Raw genomic sequence first — 24,296 nt, 5'->3', positions numbered from 1 at the left:
AAACTTTCATTTCTCTTATTTCTTGATATTTCTTCCATCAGTTCCTTCTCAGCCAACTATTCTAACTGACTATGGCCCAGGGCACCAGAAGTGTACAGCCCAAAAGAAAAAATTGAAAAGAGCGTCTCTCCTGGAAACATGGTCTCTTCCCCCACACTTGGAAGAAGAAAACCATAGAAGAACCGCAAAAGCCAGTTTTGTCTCCACGAATCCTGCTACCTGGCTGACAGCTTCTGGCACACATTCATCTGAGGATGCTGAAGAGGTTGCCATGGTCCCTGGAGCATGACAGTCGTGACATTACCTATAACGGTGAGCAGCTCATAACACCCTCCCTCCGGCAGAAAGCTACTCATGATCTCCTGTTTAGAGAAGGATGCTATCGACTCTGCGCTCGCCTCATTGGTCTAAAGAAAAAGAAAAACAGGTTAGTAAGGGAAACTTGGGGACGGGATGAGAGTGGGGAGATGGTAATTCAGACCCACAAGGAGACTGGCATGTAAACAAACATACAAATTCTGACCCTGGAGCAAAGAAACAGTTCCAGCACTATTTGATGAGAAATATAAAGTAAAACATCAGCTGTTCAATGCAGTAACTGGCACTAATATCAGAGTAAGTGTGAGCGCTCTCTACAAATGGGGGTGGGGACGAGGGCCAGTTCTAGTCAACAGTTGATTTGCTTCTCCTTCCCAACAGCTGGCTCATTTGCTAAAAACTATGAAATTCTTACTTGGGAAAGGATGTCTGGAGAAAGGCACATTTAGAAAAGAGAAGGGGAATGGAGAGGTGGGATTTCTCTTGAATTTCCTGCTGCATTAGGGTCCTTTTTTTTTTTTTGGCTGCGTTGGGTATTTTTTTTTTTTTTTTTTTTGCGTTGGGTATTTGTTGCTGCGTGTGGGCTTTCTCTAGTTGTGTTGGGCTGGGGCTACTCTTCCATGCCGTGCGCAGGCTTCTCATTGCGGCGGCTTCTCTTTTTGCAGAGCATGGGCTCTAGGCTCATGGGCTTCAGTAGTTGTGGCACGCAGGCTCAGTAGTTGTGGCGCATGGGCTTAGTTGCTCCACAGCATGTGGGATCTTCCCGGACCAGGGCTCGAACCCGTGTCCCCTGCATTGGCAGGCGGATTCTTAACCACTGCGCCACCAGGGAAGTCCCTAGGGTCCTATTTTTAAGGTCCTGACTAAAAAATCCCAAAGATCAAACGCTGAATCTTGCTATAGGCAAAATGTGGCCATAAGAGGCCCCCTTGTTAGCAAACCAAGAGGCCAGACCAATCATTCCCTGACATTTCCAAGTGAAGCCAGAAAACAGCTAACACACTGGGCTGCAGGCAGGGAACAGAGCTGTCAGGTCTCAGCCATCACCCCAGGCAGCAGAAGTGACCTGCTCCCTCGACCCTGTGCACTCAGGCTGCAAACGAAGCTGGATCCCAGCCATTTAGGATGTGGGTGTCACATGTGAGGTCCTGATGGAAAAGTGCCCAGCAAAATACATGGCAGGCCAACGGCTCTTCCTTCAGTTTAATAGGTTCAGTTTCCTTCTTCCAAACCTAAATTTATTTGTATGATTTAGGGACTGTGAGTATTTTTCTTTCTTTTGGATCCTCTTTCTTGAGATGTATGTCTAACTGAAACAAAGAGCCTTAGGCCAGCTCACATTTCATATGCTGCGTTCATAAACCTGCCCTCTGATCAGGAAAAGGTCTTTGAATACACGAAGGCTGTTGGCTCAGCACGAGACAGAAAAGTGTTGGAGTCGAGAATATTCTGACGTGGTGGTATCACCTTGGGGTCGGGGGGGTGCCTGATGTTTGAAACACACGTGGTTTCAAAACAACTGATGCTGCCAATGACGAAAGAAACCAAATGGGGTTTTACTTCCAGCACCACTTAACATTAAGAGGAACCCAGTCAAGCAGAATTGAGCCCTGTTAGCAAATCACAGTTCTAATTTAATCAACTTTATATTTCTAAGATTCACCTATATTGTTGTATTTAGCCATATTGTATAATACTCATCTTGTGAACATACCTCAATTTATCCTTCCAATGCTGATGGGCTTTTGCGGTTACTTTTCATTCTGCTATTATGAACTGTGCTACTAAAAACACACTTGAATGTGTTTCTTGACACATATATGCAGGAGTTACGCTAAAGCTTATACCTAGGAGTGGAACTGGAGGTCACAGAGTATATGAACATTCGACTTTAGAAGAAAATGCCAAACTGTTTTCCAAAATGGTTGTATCAATTTACATTCCCGCCAGCAATACATGTATGTTCTTGTTGATCCATCTTTTCCCCAACACTTGGTATATTCAGCCTTCATTTTTGCCAGTCTCATTGTGGGTTTGATTTACATTTCCGAGTGCGAATGAAGTTGAGCATCTCTTCATTTATTTATTGGCTATGTGGGTTTTCTCCAGAGTGAAAATGCCTTTTCTGTCTCTTGTCCATTTTTCTACCTAGTTGTTTTAATGCAGGATTTCCCCAAAGTAGGCCCCATGGAACATTGACCTGCCAGTTAATGCATGAAAAAAGTTTACACGTCCAGTTAAGTTACAAAATGCAGCGCACTCTTTTCTCATGGACAATCACAAGGGGTACTCCCATATTAAGGGCTTTGAGAAGTTCTGTAATTTGACAAAGTTTAACTTTGTTTAACCTAACATTTCCCAAAGATACCTGTCCAGAGAAGTCTTTTGTGCCTAACATCTGTTAAATTTGGGGGAAGATAATTTGGGAAAGGCTATTTTAAGTAAAACATATGGTATAATGTGAAGACTCTAGGCTTAGGGGCCAGGGATAGGCAGAACTTGAACTCAGTCTATCACTTGCTCTGTGACCCTGGGCAGGTCCCTCTAAGCCCTGAGATCTTCATCATCTCATCAGTGGAACAATTCCCACTTCATAGGGTTGTTGTGACAATGAAATGAGATAAAATATGTAAAGAGCTTAGCGCTACTTGGTGTATCACAGGTATTCAGTAAATATGAATTCTATTCTTCCCCTCTCTCCTTTGCTGTCTACTTTTTGGTCACTCTCCTGTTCAGCAAAGAAGATGGAACAGAGAAAGTGGAGAAAACAGAGACTCCTAAATAGAGCTTGATCGATAGTTAAAGTTGGTTTGATTTTGTTTTTTACAGGCTTCTGTGTTTCCAAATGCTCTGAAAACAGATTCTAAGATGACTTAATAGCCACTGTAGCTTCTTGAAACTATCTTGTCTTCAAAACAAGATACTGGTGCCACACCAGTGCCTCACACAGGTGAGAGGGATACAGACAATCAAGGAACAAAACGGAGCAGAGATTTTGTAACAGGGAAGAGCCAAATCTGACTACATGTTGGATCTGTTTCTTTTACTTTAACCTTTGCTTCCATTGCTTTTGTTCACTAAAGGATACTGTCTATACACAATGGCCCGCCTCAGGGAACCCTGCCCCTCTGCCTGAATGTTAAACCAAAGTGCCTTTGTTCAGGGAAGCATCCTGACCCTGTGCACCTGTGGATGGCTGCAAGAAAGAAGAAATGAACACATCCCCTCCCCGAGGCTGGCCATCCCAGGGCATATTTGCAAAAGTTATGGCCTTTTTACTTTACTTCCTCATCGCCTCCCCGCTGCTCTGTTCTATAAAAGAAACTGGCATCCAAACTCCGATAAGATGGTTTTTCTGGAGACGCTAGTCTGCCATCTTTTCGGTCTGCCGGCTTTCCGAATAAAGTCATATCCCTTGTCTCAACACCTCGTCTCCCGATTTATTGACCTGTTGTGCGGCGAGCAGAGCAAGCTTGGACTCGGTAACAATTTGAGCAAAAAGCCTAAACCAAGAGCTCCGAAATGGCGACTCCCCAGCTGTTGAGAATTTCGCCGCAGGCTAAGCTAACTTTGGAGAGTCCTATCTTAACCTTATACCTCTAACCCGCTGCACATACTCTTGCTCTGCTTTGCTGTTTTCTCAAGTATCAACCTGCCCTCAATAAAATCAGTGTCACCAGTTAACACAAAACTCAGGGGGTTGCTTTCAGACCCAACACCCGCTACTCTGGCCTGTGAGGATCCACACGATCCGGCCGCTGCCCTCTTCCACGACTTCACCCCACACAGGGCTGCCCTGACTCACTGCACCTGACCCACGCGAACCAGCAGTCTTAGCAAACTCGCACCAGCTGTCCCTTTGTTTGGAACACTCCTGCCCCACCACTTTCTCATCGCTGCTCCGCCTCGTCATTGAGGTCTCAACTTAAATGTCACCTATTCATTGAAGACTCTGTCCTGCCAAGTAAAGTAGCTCCCAGTCACTTTATTATGTCATGTTGCTTTATTTTCTTCGCTGTGATCACTGTGATTTTCTTCATAGTGATCACTGCGTGTTATTTTGTCTATTGCCTGTCTTCTCTACTAGAATGCAAGCTCTGTCAGGGCAGGGCCTGTCTGTCTTCTTCACTGATGTATTCCCCAATGCCTACAACAGTGCTGGCATCTACTTAAAAAGTAATCATTTAAGCAACGTTTGAACTCAGGAGGTTTTCTGCCCATGACCTTGTTATTCCCATGGGCTGAAGAGGAGAGCAAACGTACCAGTCGGTTCCACTGGAGACAGTTCAATATGCTGACTTATACTGCAAATGCCAGCCCTCCTACAACACATTCCCTAGCTTCCCTGTTACCAGGGGAACTTCACAGATCGGAATCTGACACCTGCATGTGAGAAAGTACTGCGTTTTTTAGCAGGTAACAATATGGCCCCAATGAGAACAAACCTAGAACGACTTTGTATTTGAAGGTCTCTCCTCTGATCTCTAGGCAAACTCCTTATGTTTCTCTAATTTGAAAAAAAAAAGGACTATGAGGGACAGCTGAGACCTGAGATTTTAAAAAATTCTTTTATATGCACTTTAAATAACTCCCTTTGGATAAACTACATACAGGATACTTTTTTCTTAAAATTACCTATCTCCCTTTTCCTTGCCAGGAGCGCACGTAAGACATACTACCTACCAGGCTACACACTAAAGCCACACTTTTGTTGAGCCTAGGTGAGAAATGATTCATTAAACTACTGATATGATTAGTTCGTAACCTGACAATATTTCTACTGTCTTTGTTGACTATGGAAAACTACTTCAAAGTGTTAGTTTTAGAAAATGAAATTCTTTAGGTAATTGGGAATATGAGTTCATTGGGCAATCCAGAATCGCATGAAATGAACTAGTCTGGTTGTTGCTGTGACCCCCTCTACCGTTCTGTCCCCAACTCCCTGGAAATGACCCTAAAATGGATGCTTTCTACTTTGTGGATGTTCTATAGTCTGAACTCAGACAGAAGGCGACCTTTATTTAGGAAAACAAACAAACAAAGGCAGTATTTTGAAAGGAAGAGATTTGGTCTGGTTTTACCAGAAGAAAGGCAGGTTAGTCCATTATACTGCTTCAGATTTGGAAAAGGTCAAAATTCAGATGAAAAGGAGATATTTAGCCCATTCTCTTTAAACATAGCATGGCATCGTTTTATTAGTATAATGTATAACCTCAAATTGCCTAGAGAAAGAAACTAGTTCTATCAAAGTCTTTTCTTAGTTCCCCCACCATGAAAAGCACTTTGTTCATTTTGAAGCATTTGAAAAATACATAAGCTACTGCTATCCGGAAATGACCATAAAATGATAACTTTGTTTAAAGAGCGTAAAACAAAATACAATAAAGCACACAAACACAATATTTATGAAATGTCCAACAAATAAGTACATTCAACCTCCCAAAGGTTTCACACAGGATAACTTTTGGTATAACATCAGCAGCTGTGAAAATATAAGAACTATATGTAATTGGCACTGTACTCTGGAAAAATACCCAACTGATCCTATAGGGCACGTTTTTGGTCTCCTGACTGGAAAATATTGGGATGTGATAGTGAAGTGCTCTTGGCCAGTAAAGCGCAGCCAAGCTTTACTCAGAAAGAAATTCCTAGTCAGTAGCATTACCCTTCACTCACCTTGGAGCTGCCTGCAAAAGGCACAAAGGTCTGTTATCTGCAAAGAGGAAGAAGTGTATGGAGAAAAGGGCTCTTATCCTCTCTGTATAGGACACTGATTCACAGTATCAAAAGCAGCTTGGGGACTTCCCTGGTGGGGCATAGTGGTTAAGAATCCGCCTGCCAATGCAGGGGACCCGGGTTCAAGCCCTGGTCCGGGAAGAGCCCACATGCCGCAGAGCAACTAAGCCCCAGCGCCGCAACTACTGAGCATGCGCTCTAGAGCCTGCAAGCCAGAACTACTGAGCCCGCATGCCACAACTACCGAAGCCCCCGCGCCCTAGAGCCCGGGCTCTGCAACAAGAGAAGCCACCACTTGCCCCAACTAGAGAAAGCCCGCGAGCAGCAATGAAGACCCAAGGCAGCCAAAAATTAAAAAATAAATAAACAAATTAAAAAAAATAAAAGCAGCTTGGTACGCTGCTGTTATTTCCACTGGTAAAATAAACTAGAAGAGTAAGAAGCAGGGCAAGAGTCTTGAAACTTCTGCCAAAAAAAAATACATTTTCTGTTTTGTACTTTAAAACCTGGGGTTTTGTTTTTAAACTAGATTTGACGTCCTGCCTTATAATCTAGACAGAGATCTATATTATCTCTGTGGACTGAAATCTAGACTAAGGATGGGAAATCTAGTACTACTAGCCACTGAAAGATAACCACATGTCAGTGTTGAAACTGTCCCTTTTAGTTTTTGGAGGGGGTGGCAGGTGAATGGTAGGGCTACAAAGGGGAGGAGAGAGAAAAAGTGCCTGAGAGTTTTTCAGTTTTCAAAGTACACATCAGAATCTCTCTAGGGTGAAACCTAAGTCCCCACAAGTAGAAGAATTATACCACGTATAAAACTCAATGACAGATGAGCAGAAACATAAAATGATAAGCCAACCAAAAAAACATACAACATTCCACAAGTCACCTCCATGCAACAAGCCACAGTACTAGAGCCTGGAAAATCACTTACTTTTCTCCGAGTGTCACCCGGAAGCTGCTCTGGAGTGGAGAGATTGAGTGTCAGCATTTTGGGTTTTGGAAGAAGACACATCCACATTCAGAACAGCAATTACTGCACTTAGGACTGCATTTATTCATGGAAACCACTTAAGAATCATTACAGCAAAAAGTGCCTGCAGTGCTACATATAAACACACACACACACACACACACACACCCAGAGATCCACAGTAAAAATGCTGCAGATAGATGGAGTTTTAAACATGAATCTATGGCTCTTCAAAACTTGGCAAGGCTCTTATTCTACGGGTATTCTTTACTGAGTACAACTCAACTGCTATAGTTCTGGTCATACAATTACTTTCCATCAGCACACAATGTTACTTTCAATAGGCTAGTTTCAGAGTCTTATACTGTGAACAAAAAATTCGTTATAAAATTATATACATGGTTGGCTATTTCCCAGGGAGTTCAGGGACTAGATAACAGGTTTGCCATAAAAAAGACAAAAAAGTTTTAATACAGTAACATGTGTTTGTGGGACCATTACCCAATTTGATTCTCCAGTCAGATACGTTCTATTCTAAATGAAAATAAAGCAAGGGCTTTTTGGCCCTCTGCTACTCCTGATGAATATGAATAAAGCAAAGGACAACTTAAATGACTTTCTGCTCCAAAATAAGACAAATTCTGTATCTGTGCTTTTTATTTTCTCTGTTCTGAAAAGTGATCAAAGTAAAGATTTTAACTGTAGAGTATTGGAATGATTACACATCTCCAAATATCTTAAATTATATTGCTAGATATTGGGTGCAGAGTAAATTAGCCTCAATTTATCAAAATAAGATTTGTGTGTGTGTGCCATGGACATCAGTTTTCTGGTATACAAATGGCAGGAGCGGTTGCTTAAGAGGGGCTTCTTACAAGTCAAAGATAAGAAGCCAGGTGAATAGGTAAAAGGAAATCAAACCAAGGCTCCTTAGAGCAGAAGGCAAATTCCAAGCTGTATCACCTTGGTAACATACGCTTCATTAAGTTGTAAACAATATACAGAACAATCTCTTCATCCTCCTCAGATCAGAGACAAGGGAATTATCAAAAGACATCCAGAGATCCTACACTCAAGACACTGAAACCAAAATCCATTCATCTAATTCACATAACTGGAATATTTTTAGCTAATTAATGTAAACTGGACTTTCAACTCAATTTTCCATCAATGCCAATGTTTACTTTTAAACCACTGTATTCCCATTAATGATGGGGAAAAAAATGAGAACAGCACCAGAACATAGTATTTTTGTTCCATTAGCCTTTCCTTTACTGTGCAGATTATTTTTATTCTTTATAACCAAAACAAAAATAACTCATCATTTTTCTAAACTCTCATTTGTCTTCTATAAAACCCTTTGACAAAGTTCATGAATAATTCAACTCCCGAAGTTCTTTGAGTGGCAGTAGGGAAAATAAATTAATAGGTGCCACCTAGTAACTAACAAGTTTGAGTTTTCAATTACTCAAGGCTCTCGAGGTAGTTTGGATCAGTGAACCAACATACTCTATCTGATAACCCATTTCTTTAGCTATAGGAGCTGAAGAGAGTATCATGGTGTATAGATAAAAAGAAAGGGGCTTTACTACTATTATTTTTATAGAAAAAGAATTTTCCTTGCCTTAAGATCACAGTTCCCAAAACAGCTCAACTGGAAAATAGCCAAAGGGGAGTGCCTGGATTTGTTAAACCTCAAAATTGCAAACCTACTTTACTTCTGAATCAACATCTAGATTTTACAACAGGAAGTTAGTATTTTTGTCCTGACAGATTTTTTTTTCTCTAGTCTCTAAGTCTCATGAAAAGATGAGTCAACTAGATTGATCAGAAAACCATGACTTTTATATCACTGCTACCTTTGTCCTGACTATAATTTTATTTTTTAAATCTTCAAGGCTAGAGACTTTTAAATACCTACTTCTTTTCCTTTAAGAATATGTATTTCATAGACAAATACTTAGAAGAAACACGTGTGCTTTTAAGTAAATACTGGCTTTCTAACAATCAAGACAGGCCAAGGACAACTGCCAGATTAGTCCTCAAATTTTGGAGAAAGCATGGATTCAAAAAGGAGCCAAGTAAATATAACAGCTGTAGCCAAACAAATATAACAACTTGCCCTTAAATTGCTAATTTCTAGAAAATTGATTTAATCAACAAAAAAGGCAGCGATATTTATCCTGAAGTGATGGCTAAATGCCATACTGTACTTACCTCCAAATAGTTCCAAATCTCTTAAGCCCTCAACAATGAACTTTTCCGAGACCCACCGCTAAAGAGGAAAACCCCAAAGAGAATTAGTATTTCTTCCAAGCCACAAAAAATTAGCTATCAGCCATTAGATAGACAGACAAAAAGACAACTACAAAAAGCGAATCATGCAGTACAGTTAAGCTACATTTCTATGGAAAAGTTTTGAAAAGAATCTTGGATTTAAATCAACTGCAAACAATAGATTAATTCCTTTCTGTATTCTTCTTTGCCTAATTTGATGACAAATTCTTAAATCTGACAGATGAGAAACAAGTAGTACTGGCCCTAATAATGAAGAATGCTTTTGTCCTTCCTATATATAAAACTGCCTTTTGGTTCCATCTTACTCATTCCATGACTGTCTATTACAGATGCTTTGGATCATTAATGCCAATTTGAAAAATACTGGAATTCACACACAGAAAATAGGGATGAAACAGTTTTTCACAAACCTCTATTAGTTTGTAAAAGGAAATAGCAAACTGCATATTCTTTCATCCACTAGGATTTCTAAAGACATCACCAACATTTACATTTTCTACCAAGTTTACAGGACCAAACTAGCATGACTAATCTATGGTTCACTTTACTGGACTATTTCAAACAAGTATTGGATTTCCATCATACTGATCAGCGGTCTGGTTTCACCTGAATCAGGTTAGGTTGAAATAGAAAAGAAGCTCATACATAAAAGCAATGGGATCAAGGTTATATTTCACTCAAGGGCTGGTATTAAACCTTGGCTTAGGGGTATTCTTTCCACTGGGTAGAATTCAGGCTAAGGAGGGATTCTGTTTTGCTTCTCTTAATTAATAGCGAGGTTTACTCTTTCCAATATAAATTATTCTTACCGCATAAACATAAGAAAAAGGAAGATTAAGGAACATTCAGAAATAAGTTGTATAATATGGACTATGAATTGAAACTGTAACATCATTCTCTATATCAATTTTTTCCAAATTAAAAAAAGAACACTGTAAATTAAAAAAAATTGATATAAAAAATTTATATTCACTGGAACACAAAGTATAATTTACACCTTAATATTTAAAGAAAGTGGTATATTAAGGGAGTTCCCTGGTGGCCTAGTGGTTAGGATTCCAGGCTTTCACTGCTGTGGCCCGGGTTCAGTCCCTGGTTGGGGGAACTGAGATCCCACAAGCTGTGTGGCCAAAAGAGAAAAAAAAGAAAAAAAAAAGAAAGTGGTATATTCCCAATGTCTCATAGTACACATACAGTGTTACAGAATTTTAAAATAATTACTACAGCAGTTAGAAATTAAGTACTTGATAATAAACAAGACAGTCTTTTAGGAAATCATTTAGGAAGCTTGTAAAGAAGCTAAACCCAGTATTTGTTCTTGAGGTCATTTTAGCTAGTGAGGTTCTCAGGTGTAATAAAATTTTTCAAAAAGCCTTCAATTAAAACCTATGATGGGAGTTCCCTGGTGGTCCAGTGGTTAGGACTCTGTGCCTTCACTGCCAAGGGCCCGGGTTCAAAAAAGTTTTCCAATGATTACAATCTGATGCTGATTTTTTTTTAATTAATTAATTAATTTATTTTCGGCTGCGTTGGGTCTTTGTTGCTGCACACAGGCTTTCTCTAGTTGCAGTGAACAGGGGCTACTCTTCGTTGTGGTGCGTGGGCTTCTCATTGCAGTGGCTTCTCTTTTTGCGGAGCACAGGCTCTAGGCACACGGGCTTCAGTAGTTGTGGCACACAGGCTCAATAGTTGTGGCTCGCGGGCTCTAGAGTGCAGGCTCAGTAGTTGTGGCATGTGGGCTCAGTAGTTGTGGCTCATGGGCTCAGTAGTTGTGGCTCACGGGCTCTAGAGTGCAGGCTCAGTAGTTGTGGCATGCGGGCTCCGTAGTTGTGGCTCACGGGCTCCAGAGCACAGGCTCAGTAGTTGTGGCGCACAGGCTTAGTTGCTCTGCGGCATGTGGGATCTTCCTGGACCAGGACTCGAACCCGTGTCCCCTGCACTGGCAGGCGGACTCCCCACCACTAAGCCACCAGGGAAGTCCGATGTTGATTTTTAAAACACACAAACTCACTGAAAACACGTAGGAAACAGGCAGATCATTAGTGGGTACACATCTACGCTGAAAAGGGCCAGCAACTCATTTAATGTTGAATGACTGATAATCATAAAATAAGCCACCTTGCTTCTTCTCTATCAGACAAGCTGGTGGGTATATTCTATGTCTCTGGTCAGCCTCTGCAAATTCGTTTCTTTTTTTTTTTTTTTTTTTTTATTATTTATTTTTGGCTGCGTTGGGTCTTCACTGCTGCACGCAGGCTTCTTCTAGTTGTGGCGAGTGGGGGCTACTCTTCGTTGCCGTGCACGGGCTTCTCACTGTGGTGGCTTCTCATGTTGCGGAGCACGGGCTCGAGGCGCACGGGCTTCAGTAGTTGTGGCACACAGGCTCTGTAGTTGCGGCGCATGGGCTTAGTTGCTCCGCGGCACATGGGATCTTCCTGCCAGGGCTCAAACCCGTGTCCCCTACATTCGCAGGCAGATTCTTAACCAATGCGTCACCAGGGAAGTCCCTGCAAGTTCTTTTCTTAGGAGTGGAGGCTGCAATAGCTGCTTTACTTTCTACATTCCTCACTTCTGTATGATTCTGAACACCACATTAAAAAAAAACCCAAAACCTCCTACAATATCTGCCAAACACACTGCTTTTCAGAAAATAAAAAATAGTAAAGCCAGAAGAAGAGAAGCACTCACCCTAATTCGCTCTGGTTTACTTACAAGAAAAGACATGAGTTCCTAACGTGTAGACCTACTTCAATTTCAAAAATTTAAACCTAAAAGGAAAATAGACACAGGCTGTTAGTCAAATCTGCTTTTATAGAAATATTTGTTGATTAACAAAAACTTACTATGAGTCTACCATTCAAAGCACTGTGCTAGACCTACAAATTTCTAGATTCCAAAGATTTGTTTAGAGAAACTTTCAGTGACAATAAACCTGGATGTACTTTGGCCAAATACATTCTGAAATACTGTAATATCTGTAAGAGAAGTTTTTTATAGGGATTTTTTGTTTAAATTAATTTTTAAATTTCTTGTGACCCAACCCTCCACTGACCCCTCTGCAGAAGCAATTACCTTCAATTCTTTTGTCTGTTTATCCTCCTTTTTATCATCATTCTTAAATGCTGTTTATATGTCATGACTTATCCACTTTAGACATTTATCTACTAACTTCCTACCACGGTAGGTGAAGACTAAGCTCTCCTACATCGACTTCCGGCACCCTACATTCCTGCCTTCATTCTCCCAACATAGTTCTGACATAAATTTTGGTTAATAGTCCAAATTTACATTACTAGGACTATGCAAACATGGTTCTTCGCTGAGGCAAATAGAGATGACCACGTCTTCTTTCCCATACACTCATTTCTTCCCCCTAGAGTTAATAATTGCCTCATTTTTTCACTTGCTTGTTTTTCCATGTAGCTATTAACTTTTCCAAATACTTCAACATTTCTGCTATTAGTCTCATCAGTGTGTTTTTCCATACACTCAAACTCATCCATTCCAATTTTCCCCTGGAGACGTACTTCCAGAGGCCCTCCAGCCTGCTGCAATCTGGGTGAGCTGCTTAGTCAGTTGCACTTGGTCAGCCTTTATAGTGTGGAGATTTGGGGCTTCCAATTCTGGGGAATATTATTTCTTTGACAAGAAATAGGAACAGAAACTCTAATAGTTAAAGGTGTACTTCTAGAATTAGCCCTCAATTTTGTATTTATTTCACTCATACTTTACAACTCTCTGCTTTCTAGGAGACTTCTTCAAACTTTATTTTCCAACCTTTCTACTAAGTTTTACATTTTTGTTACCCATTTCCAAGAGCTTTTGCCATTTCTCAAATGTATCTTTTTTCATATCATCCTGATCTTATTTTATGTTTGCTATTTATAGTTAAGAATTTATATCTAGAATGGCTAAAAGCGTAATACATCATGACCGAGTGGGGTTTACTTCAGGAATAAAAGATTGTTTTAACATTTAAAAATGAATTAATGTACACAAAACTGTCTTTGTTTGAAGTTGTTTGCAAATAAAGAACAACCAATTTTAAGGAATTTTAAAAAATGAATTGATGTCATTTTACCTTATTAACTGAGTAAGCAAGTAAAAATAAAATTATTTCAATAGATGGAGAAAAAGCATCTAACGAAATTCAACACTAACCCACAAGTTTAAAAAAAAAGAAACTCTTAGTCAATTAGGAATAGTCAACTAGGAATAGAATAGAAATAGAATTTACCAAGTCAACTTGCTAAAAGATATGTATAAAAAGTTTTGGGGGGTGGGGATGGTGGTGTGCTGAATTGGGCGATTGGGATTGACATGTATACACTGATGTGTATAAAATTGATGACTAATAAGAACCTGCTGTATAAAAAAATAAATAAAATTAAATTCAAAAATTATAGCTAACATCTATTAACAGTAAAAAGAATGAATGAGTTTCTTCTAAGGACAGAAGGAAAGCAAGAATGTTCTTACCACTGCTATTCATCATTGTACTAGTGGTCTTGGCCAATGCAAAAAGGCAAGAAGAAATAAAAGGCATATAGATTGGAAAAGATGTAAAATTCTTTATGATTTTCTATGTAGACATGATTGTATACATAGAAAACTGTAAGTATTCTATAAAAAAATCATTATACTTAAAATGAATTTAGAAAGAAGGTCAATTATAAAATGCAATTGTATTTCTATATACTAGCAATGACAAAGTAGAAAATGAAATTTAAAAAACAATACCATCAATAATACCTACAAAACCATAAAATAATTAGGAATATTTTAATAAATTATGGATAAGACCTGTACGTTTAAAATTATAAAACACTGATAAGAGGGATTAAAGATGATCTAGATAAGAGGTGTGCACCATGTTCATAGATTGGAAGACTCTTTATCATTAAGATGTTAATTCTCTCCAAACTGATCTACGGATTCAGTGCAATGCTAATCAAAATTCCAGCAAACTCTTAAAAGAAATTGATAAGCTGAGTCTAAGGTTTACATGGAAATACAAGAGACCTAAAATAGCCAAAACAGTTTTGAAAAGGAAAGTTATGACTTACATTACCTGACTTCCAGACTTACTTTATTGCTATAGTAATCAAGACAGTGTACTTCGGTCTAAGGATAGACAAATGGATCAGTGGAATAGAACAGAGAATCCAGAAATAGACCCATGCATATATGGTCAATTAATTTTCAAAAGAATGGCCAAAGTAATTTCATGGGGAAAGATAGTCTGGATACAACTTGATATCTATTTAGAAAAAATGAACATTGACCCTTACCTTACATCGTACACAAAAATTAACTTGAAATGGATCATAGAACTAAAGAGAAAGTTAAAACTACTAAAGAAAACAGAGGAGAAAATCTTCATGATCTTGGGGTAAGTAGAGATTCAAAAAAAGAACATCAAGAGCATGAAATATAAAACAAAAATATGATAAATTGATCTTTATCAAAGTTAAAAATGTCTGCCTTTGAAAGACACCACTAAGAAAATGAAAAGATTAGGAGAAAACATATTGTGTGTGCATGTATATGTGTGTGAGTGTGTGTGTCTACAAAGGACTTTATATACAGAATATATAAAGAATTTCTATACTCAATAATAAGACAACTCAGCTTAAACAATGGGCAACAGATCTGAACAGAAGATATATGAGTGGCCACTAAGCACATGAAATGATGTTCAACATCACTTGTCATCAGGGAAATGTACATAAACCAACAATGAGATACCACTAAACACCCACCAAAATGGCTAAACATAAAGACTGACAATACCAAGTGTTGATATCAACCAACTGGAACTCCCATACGTTGCTGGTGGGAATGCAAACACATATGGCCACGCTGGAAAATGGTTTAGCAGCTTCTTATGACCCAATAATTCTGCTCCTAGGTAATCTACTCAAGAGAAATGAAAACATATTTTCTCATAAACTCGTACATGAATGCTCGTAAAAGCATTATTCACAAGAGCCCCAAACTGGAAACAATCAAAACATCTACCAACTGGTAAATGGATTTTAAAAATGTGGTACATACACCAATGTAATACTACTCAGCAATAAAAAGGAACAAACTACCGATATAGGCAACAATTTCATGTTAAGTGAAAGAAGTCAGACACAGATCTACATACTGTTTCCATTTACATGAAATTCTAGAAAAAGTAAAAATACAACAGAAAGCAGATCTTTTTTTTTTATAAAGTTATTTATTTTATTTATTATTTTTGGCTGCGTTGGGTCTTCGTTGCTGCACACAGGCTTTCTCTAGCTGTGGCGAGCGGGGCTACTCTTCGTTGCGGTGCACGGGCTTCTCATTGCGGTGGCTTCTCTTGTTGCAGAGCACGGGCTCTAGGCACGCAGCCTTCAGTAGTTGTGGCACATGGGCTCAGTAGTTTTGGCTCGCGGGTTCTAGAGCACAGGCTCAGTAGTTGTGGCACACAGGCTTAGTTGCTCCATGGCATGTGGGATCTTCCTAGACCAGGGATTGAACCCATGTCCCCTGCACTGGCAGGTGGATTCTTAAACTCTGAGCCACCAGGGAAGTCCCAGAAAGCAGATCTTGCTTGCCTGGGACCAACAGTGAGATGAGGGACCAACTTCAAAGAGACACATGAGAACTTTTCAGGGTGATGGAAAAGTTCTGTATCTTTATTGCATGGTGGTTATGTGAGTGTATCTGTCAAAACTCAACAAACTGTACACTTAATACAGGCGTATCTGAGACTTCCTTGGTGGTCCAGTGGTTAAGACTCTGCGCTCCCAATGCAGGGGGCCCGTCGATCCCTGGTCAGGGAACTAGGATCCCACATACCGCAATTAAGCCCGCACACTGCAACTACTGAGCCCGCATGCTCTAGAGCCTGTGGGCCGCAACTAGAGAAGCCTGCACGCCACAACAAAGACCCAGCGCAGCCAAAAAAACCAAAAAAAACAAAAAAAGTGTATTTTGTTATAGGTGAATTACATCTGAATAAAGTTGATTTTAAAAGTAAAATGACTAAAATAAATACTCAGAAATGCTTTTGAAGAATCTAGAAAAAACCCTGCCACATTTCCCTTCTTTTTTTTAAGGGGGGGCTAGGGTTGTGAGGGGTTGTGGCAGTGGTACAGCAATGGGGGTGGGGACTTAGTGTGGTACACAGAATCTAAAAATCCTTAGAACTGCTTCAGAGAAATCAAAGCAATGGTTTTCAATCCAGGGGAGTGAGGAGACCTTTCAAAATCATCTATAGATTTTTACCAAATTGCATTTATTCTCACCCCAACCCTGATCTTATAGAAGCCCCCACCCCACCATGTTGAGAATCATTTATCCTGCCATGAAATAGTAAAAATATAGATTGAATTTGGAAAAAAAAGATTATTAGAATGCACATTGTCTAATAACATTAAACACAAAGCATCATGCCAAAGAAATTTAAGAGAAAATAACATCCATATCCATCTGTAGTCTACAACAGAAAGAAAAGAGAGTATTAATGTAGATAAAGAGATGATTTTTATCCTCAGAAGGAATTATCTATGCTCTGGAAAAAACACTGGAAACAGAAATAAAGTCAATTCCAAAACACTGTATAAACAAATATAACTGCCCAACTGGAGAGACCCAAGAACTGGTTCTAGGCTGCCACTTCAACAGCTTCGCGAATGATCTGAACCACTGGTTCCCAAACCAGGATGTGTTTCAAATTAATTTGTGTTGTTAGAAAAATCTACGGATGCCCGCCCAAACTCCCACCTCCAAAAATTTTAATTCAGCAGGTCTGGGGAATGCAGAAGTAGAAATGGGCAACACTTTATGAAGTTCAGCAAAGGGAAAGATTACAGTTAGCTAGGTGGACCTGGATAGTTTCATTGAAGAGGTGGGGCTTGAATGTCAAACAGGACTTAAAGAAAATGGGAATTCCAAGCATACAATAGTATTAGCTGCTGATTATTTAGTGCTTACATATCCACAGGTGTATCTCCTGGTTTCTAGAATAGCGCCTAGCACAGAGTAGGCACTCAGTAATACTGAAGGACTGACCAAATGTGCCGAGCAGTATTTCAGCACTTTGCATATACTCTCCAATTAATGTGAGGGCGGTTACAGAAGCAGAACTCCACACATATGAGAACAATTAACAGGCCTTAAGTGCATGCCAGAGCACGGATTTTATTCAGCGGGCAGTAGGAAGCCACTGTAGGTTTTGAACAGAAAGGTGACAAACACAAAACAGTGGTCTACGGTAGTGTCTCTCAAACTTTACTGTGCATGTACATCACTTGAGGATCTTGTTAAAATGCAGATTTTGATTCAGAAGGTCTGAAGCGGGGCCTGGTAGTTCTAACAAGCTCCCATATGATGGTAATGCTGCTGATCTGTGGACCATCATATTGACATTTGAGAAGCCTTGTTCTAAGGAACATTCTAAGGAATATTAATCTGCAAAGGGATGGGAGAGGGGGAGGTGAAAATAACCCAGAAAAGGAGTGCCAGTTAGAATACAATTATACTGGACCACATCTGTGGTGATAAGACCCTGTGGCAGAGGGAATATTAAGAAATAGATGGATAGGGAGAAGGAAAAATAAAAAAATTTAGTTAGTAAGGACACCATAAGTCATCGAGCCTATCCTCCACCCTTTGGAAGAACCGCTTTTAAAAACTCCTGAATATAAGGTTATCTAGTCTCTGCTTGAAAACTTCTCATGCCAGAGACTCACTACCTAATCAGGGAACCCATTCTAACTGTGAACAACTCTGATGACTCCGACTTTTTTTTTTTTTGTGCCCAAGTAACTGGGAAAAGAGTAGCGTGTCAAAGACAAAATGGGAAAGCTCAGAGATGGAAGTTTTGGTGGAAAGATGAGTTTGAGTTTTTAGGTCATACTGAGGTTGAGAAAACAGTTATATATCCCAAGTAGAAATAGCATTCAGTTAGAGAAGTACTGAAAAGACTGATGCTTAAAAGAGGGGTTAGAAATGGCTATGTGGACTTGAAAGTTAGCAGCTAAAGCTATATGAGCGACAAAAATTCACTAAAGAAGAAAATGGTGAGAGAAAAGCAGAAAGCTGGGAAGTAAGCCTTGGGATAGGTCCATATTTAGGACATGGAGCTTGAAAGGCAGGTAGGAAATGGAACCCAAAGGGAAAACTTTAACGATCCTGCTTCCCCTTGTGGACCACTAACACTCTCCCAATCTGTTAACTTTTACCTGTCCTTCACTACTCATCTCAGGTGTCCTGTGCTACAGGAAGTCCTCCCTGACCGCCCCACCCACGTTAGATGTCTGGCCTCTGTATTCAACGCTTATACCTACCACTCTCTTAACTGCCTATTTATCAGTTTCCTCCACTAGAATAGAGACTCTGTGAAGGCAGGGAACGCATTTCATTCACTGTTGCAGTCCCAGGGGCTACTGTGACCAACACTTAATATTGGCACTCCCGTATCTGTTAAATTAATAATGGTAAAAATAATAAAAGCAGCAGACACTTATGTGAACTTAGTATGTGCCAGGATCTGTGCCAAACGCTTCACGGAGATCAGCTCACAAGAAGTATTATAGATCCTCGTTTTACAGATCAGGAAATTAAGACTCAGAGAGGTTAAATGCCCAAAGTTACACAGGCATGGGACTTCCGTGGTGGTCCAGTGGTTAAGATTCCACACTTCCACTGCAGGTTCGATCCCTGGCTGGGGAACTAAGATACCACACGCTGTGTGGTATGGCCAAAAAATAAAAAACACACAAACAAAAAAACAAAGTTACACAGGCAAGTGGTGGAGGACTGATTAGGTCTGTTCCAAAGCCTGTGCTCTAGAAACCATGAGTGATAACAGAGAAGCTTAGGGAGAAGTGTCAAGACTGTGTGTGCAAAGATATAATGACTGAAAAAGCATCACCTGATTTGACAATGAGGTTGACCAGATGCCAAGTGGTATTGAAAGGAGATTCATTTACTTTGATTTAATTTTTCCTTTTTTTCCTATTTTTGTCACTGGTTTTCTAAACTTCCTCCATGTCTGCGATACAACTATAAACACTGCGTTTGAGCCACAATACCTCTAAGAAACCTAGTTAAAGGGTTGGGGGGAGGGCAACAGATTTAACCCGTTCAGCACTAACTTATGGCTGAATAGGCTCCTGGCCTGAGGAGATTTGAAAATCAGAAAAGATTTGGTTTTTTCAACTCTCAGGGACAAGAAACAGTCTTGGGGGGGGGGGTCTCTAAAGAAAAGTATCCATCAATCAATGAAAAACTGTTTTAATGCCACAAATACATATTGGAATACGGTTCTACCCCAACAGATACTACAATAAGAAAAGAATCAATTCGAACGGCTTTTGCTCTTTTGGGAGAAGTCAGGTTAGAATATACTAGGATATCTTAGCAGAAGGCTGGGCAGAGAAGTTAGTTCCCCATTTCCTGAAAACTTGAACAATTTTATTTAACCACACCCCTTCCCTCTCGCTCACTTCCCTACCCCCGCCCCTCATCTCCACCCCAATCTACTGTGGGCACTTAAACATTTTGGAAAACAAGACAATCAGAAGCTCTGTTTAGGCTGATTCAGGGAGTACCTGATCTCTGTCCTTACGAGGGCTTGACCCACTGCCTATCCAGCCTGGGATGAGATGGGGATGAGGTGGGGGATGCGGGGAGAGGGCAGCCTAGGATATGCCTCCTCTTTGCCAGATCAGAACAAACTGCCACCTGGGCCCCAGGTTTCCCACCTGAAAATGAGAGGGGAAGAGGAGAGGCAGCAGGCGCTCGCCTCTTCCGCCCGGCAACTCTGCTCCGGTGTCTCCGGGCCAGGCCCAAGCCTATTCTGCTCTCGGGCTGCAGCCCCTCGTTGCGGGAATCGACAAGAATTCGGGTGAAAAGGGGCCCGTAGAGGGCGAGGTGGGGCTCAGGATGGCCGCTCTGCCGCAGGCCCGCCCCCGAGGAGATGGTATCGGCGTCAGGGCAAGGAGGGACCGATTCCTGGAGCGCACCAGGCGGCCCCGCCAGCCCGGTACCTGGTCCTGGAGTTAGCAAGCAATCCCGACCCAATCTCAGCTCCGCCTCCTTGGTTTAAGGCCGCGTTGCCGCCAGGCCAGTTGCTGGGAGGGAGGTACGCAACGTGCCATGCGCAGTAGAGGGACCCAGGGAGGGCTGGTAGAGAACCGCCCCGCCCCGCCCCCGCCCCGCCCCGCCCCGCCCCCGCCCCGCCCCGTGGCGGAGAGGAAGGCCCGCCCCGGCCCGCCCCGGCCCGCCCCGGCCCGCTCGGCCCGGCAGGTGGGGAAGCTCTGCCGGGTTCCTGCGTCTCGTCTGGTGCGGCGGGCCTTCAGCAGCGGCCTCTCACAGAGCGGTTCTCCAGTGCTGAGTTACCTCATTACGCGCTGCGCATACCTGAGGGCATTCGGTCTCCAACGGAGGGGACCTGTTTCCCCCCGCGTGTGGAAGCCAAAGACCTAGCTTGTCGTTGGTGTGGTCTTCGGGGTCCGAAAAGGGCTCTCCAGAGCCTCCATCCCCGAAGCGGGAAGGCAGTGGGATGATTTCAGTAATGAAGAGTCAAGGGGACTAGAATAAGACAAACCAACACTGGCTGCTGACTTGGCTACTTTGAGTACTTATTTAAAGTTCTTTTTCCTTTCGTGTGGTGGGACTTCAGTGGGAAAATCAGTCTCGCAGTTTCCTTGAAGATATCTCAAATGCCCCTCACTTTGGCCTCTCGGGCACAAGACGGACAAGCTACAAAGGGGAATCCCACCCTTTCTCTGTGCCACCTTAGGTAAAAGGAGGAAAGTATCTCAGCTATCTTTTTTTTCCCCCTCTCTTTTTGGTCCTGGATCCTTCCCTACCCACAACTCTGAGAGACATGTTCTGTTTGCAGAAACCTGTCAGGTTTGCCTTGCTGGGGAAGCTAGCCTAAGCCAAGGCATGCAGGGCTTGAGAAAGGATGAAGCAGTAAGGGATGGAGCAAGTCTTCCTTCTGCGAGACTTTTTTTTTTTTCAGTGACTTACTCCGCCCACAGGGGTGCGGTGGGCTAGATCCAAAACTGGATATACGCCATCAAGTAATGAACACTCGCCCTTCCCAGCTATGACCCTTGACACGGATTTATACTGGTCTCACTTCCAAGACGGGGAAGAAGTTCGCTCCATTCAAACAGAGACCGATGGAAATTTGATGCCAAAACTGAATGTGAACTCTGCCGGTGCATCTCAGGATCTCACTGAATTTTGCACACATCACTTTGCTCTTATCTAGTGCTTTAACATTCCAAAACAGTATCCTCACTATTCTGTCATCAAATAAGATACTTCTCTCAGCAGCAAACTCGGTAAATTGACAAAGCAAGATAGTAGCAGAAATTGAAGTAAAATCCCTGCAATGTTTTTTTTTTAAATTACTGAATGTGGTTTTTTTTCATAACTTTATTTTTATTTATTTATTTTTGGCTGCGTTGGGTCTTCGTTCCTGTGCGCAGCGAGGGGGGGCAATTCTTCATTGCAGTGCCTGGGCTTCTCATTGCGGTGGCTTCTCTTTGTTGTGGAGCACGGGCTCTAGGCAGGTGGGCTTCAGCAGTTGTGGCTCGCGGGCTCAGTAGTTGTGGCTCGCGGGCTCTAGAGAGCAGGCTCAGTAGTTGTGGTGCAGGAGCTTAGTTGCTCCGCAGCATATGGGATCCTCCAGGACTAGGGATTGGACCCGCGTCCCCTGCATTGGCAGGTGGATTCTTAACCACTGTGCCACCAAGGAAGTCCCCCGTGATGTTCTCTTGAAAAGACCTTCTTCACGTGTGGTCTTTGGAATCAAGGGTACTAGAGGAGTCAGTGCCTGAAAGATGCCAGGCTTGATGCAGCCACCACAATGGGGAATTTAAACACGGAAGTACTTCTCATCTGTTCTAATGTCCAGCCCAGTAGCTATGTCATTTTCTAACTGGATGTCAGTTGGTCAAGGGGGCTAAAAGATCTCACCATCTTCATGACTGCCCACAAAAGATATTTTGAGAAACTTTTGGCCTAGACTCTGTTTCAAGGAGCAAATTTCCTTGCAAAAGGGCCTCCTAAATCCAGATTAATTAGAAAACTGGTGTAATGAAAGGTCAATTTTGAGAGTTTACAAACTCAGTTTCTCCTTGCTTTGCTTTTTGACTTGAGTCATGGGATGCACAAACTCCCTATTGCTTTTCACTTATGTATCATAAGGGCTGGGACTCTCCAAGATTTCTGGAGCCTTCTGAAACTTGCTTGAAGCCTAGAGGAATGGAGATGGACTGAAGATCCTGGCTATTTTGTTTTTAACCCTGAGCACCCGGAGTGCACTGCCCTCTTCAAGATACCACATAAATTAACTGTGAGAAAGGTAAAACTAATTGCCTACAATACTCAAGTGAGAGCTAGAAATGCTTACAATGTGTAGTTTAACAAGTTGAGCAGGACTATTTTATAGAGCATTTTATATGTCAAAGCACTTTATACATGTTATCTAATATCCTCTGAAAAGGCATTTTAGAAAGGGCAGAGTAGATGATGCCCACCTATAGCTAAGGAAAGAGACTTGTTACAGCACTAGGACAGCACCTGGGTCCCTACCCACAAACCCAGGGCTCTTTCCTGAAGCAGAAAACTAGCTTCAATTCTAGCTTTGCTACAACCTTGCTAAGTGATGCAGTTAACATGCAAGAAAAAGAGGCAAAAGAAAGCTATTTAAGCATTTAAGTTGGAAATGTGATAGGAACGCAAAGTTGTTACAACAAATAACCTAGGCGTATATGATATTATCTGATCTCCAAATAACTCCCATGGAACTAAATACTTTAAAAGGCCTGGGTGTCTTTTACATAAATAAAAGTTACACTATTTGGAAAGGCAAAATAGGTGAAATTAAAGAGGACAATTAATTTTAAAAGATGAAAATATAACCTAATAATATCCATTAAGAGCAGTAAGTAATAGACACAAAGTTCTCCCTTTCAGGGAAAAAAACAACAACAAAAAACCTTCTTCTGAAATTGGTATTACTTCTCAGTTCACAGAGCTGAGAAGATGGCATTCAACTTGTGCAAAGATAAAAACATTACACTTTTTTCCAAATGCAAATAAATCTTTAGCCTATCACCAAACTCCAGAAACTGAGAAAATACTTTTCACTATTGTTTTAGTAGTGTGTAATAGAAGCCACTCTTATGGGTATAACTGTCTTCTCCCTCTTACACGCTTTCAAATAATTCAAAGCATGAATTTGAATTCATGGAGCCAGGAACAGTAAGGAAAGAGAATCTGGGGTGATTAAGTACAGTATTTCATCCCTCACACCAAAACGACTAGATCCTTGTACAACACTGCTCTAAGTAATTTTCACGTTTCCAATTCCTATTGGATGGGTGGAATGAGAGTGCCAATTAATGTTTTTCTTTGGTCTAAGTTCCATCTAAAGAAAAGTTTCACATCTGGTACCTGACAAGGAAAGTTTCTATTATTAAGGAAACAGAATTGTAAACTATCCCCCCCCACCCCAATAATACCCTGTCAAGTTCTGCAGATAAAGTTAGAGAACTCTGAAAGGATCTGCTTGGTTTCCACTGAGAGAAAGAAAAGCAAAACAGAATAAAGCAAAAATACACCACTTGGAGAATAGGCCTAGATGATACATTTTTTAAAGTGCTACCATTTACAGGAGAATTTTACATATATTACCTCTTGGTGTTGACCTACATTTGAGGTAGGTAGAGAAAATAATTACTTCCCTTACTTTGTAGAAGGAAGATCAGAACAGAGACTCAAAGAGGTTACCTGCCCAAAGTCAAAGGATTAGTAACTGGTTTTGCCGGCACTAAAGGCCAAGTCTCTATCTTCCAGTCCAGCACTTGCTGTGGTATTGCTAAGTGCCCAGGCAATGCAGACAAGACTGGAGGACAAGACAGGTTTTCCAACGTGTGCCAGTCAACAACATTCTCCTCTCTTTGTC

At 41.2% G+C, this 24,296-nt stretch overlaps 1 protein-coding gene across 13 annotated transcripts in view; it reads right to left on the bottom strand.

Annotated features, from left to right (window-relative positions):
• STRADA (STE20 related adaptor alpha) overlaps positions 1–20,456 on the bottom strand; it is a 31,008-nt gene extending 10,552 nt beyond the window's left edge. For 5 of the 13 annotated variants that reach the window (XR_009499761.1, XM_059908984.1, XM_059908982.1 and 2 more), the window contains exons 1-5: positions 20,074–20,456; positions 12,017–12,096; positions 9,248–9,305; positions 6,992–7,020; positions 305–407 (exon numbers count right to left, since the gene is read on the bottom strand). Coding sequence is in view for 12 of the 13 variants with exons in the window: in XM_059908984.1 (XP_059764967.1) it covers positions 305–407; positions 6,992–7,020; positions 9,248–9,305; positions 12,017–12,052 (226 nt within the window). In the remaining variant the exon portion in view is untranslated. Of the gene's footprint in view, positions 1–304; positions 408–4,763; positions 4,818–6,991; positions 7,021–9,247; positions 9,306–12,016; positions 12,097–20,073 lie in introns of those variants that run through there. The other 8 variants (XM_059908985.1, XM_059908983.1, XM_059908986.1 and 5 more) reach the window with 8 other exon arrangements.
• Between the last annotated feature and the right edge of the window lie 3,840 nt (positions 20,457–24,296).

The sequence above is a fragment of the Balaenoptera ricei genome, chromosome 20 (genome assembly GCF_028023285.1).
Source record: "Balaenoptera ricei isolate mBalRic1 chromosome 20, mBalRic1.hap2, whole genome shotgun sequence".
In the NCBI taxonomy this organism is placed as follows: domain Eukaryota; kingdom Metazoa; phylum Chordata; class Mammalia; order Artiodactyla; family Balaenopteridae; genus Balaenoptera; species Balaenoptera ricei.
Note: the sequence above shows the minus strand (reverse complement) of the source record. Positions and strands in the feature narration are given on the sequence as shown.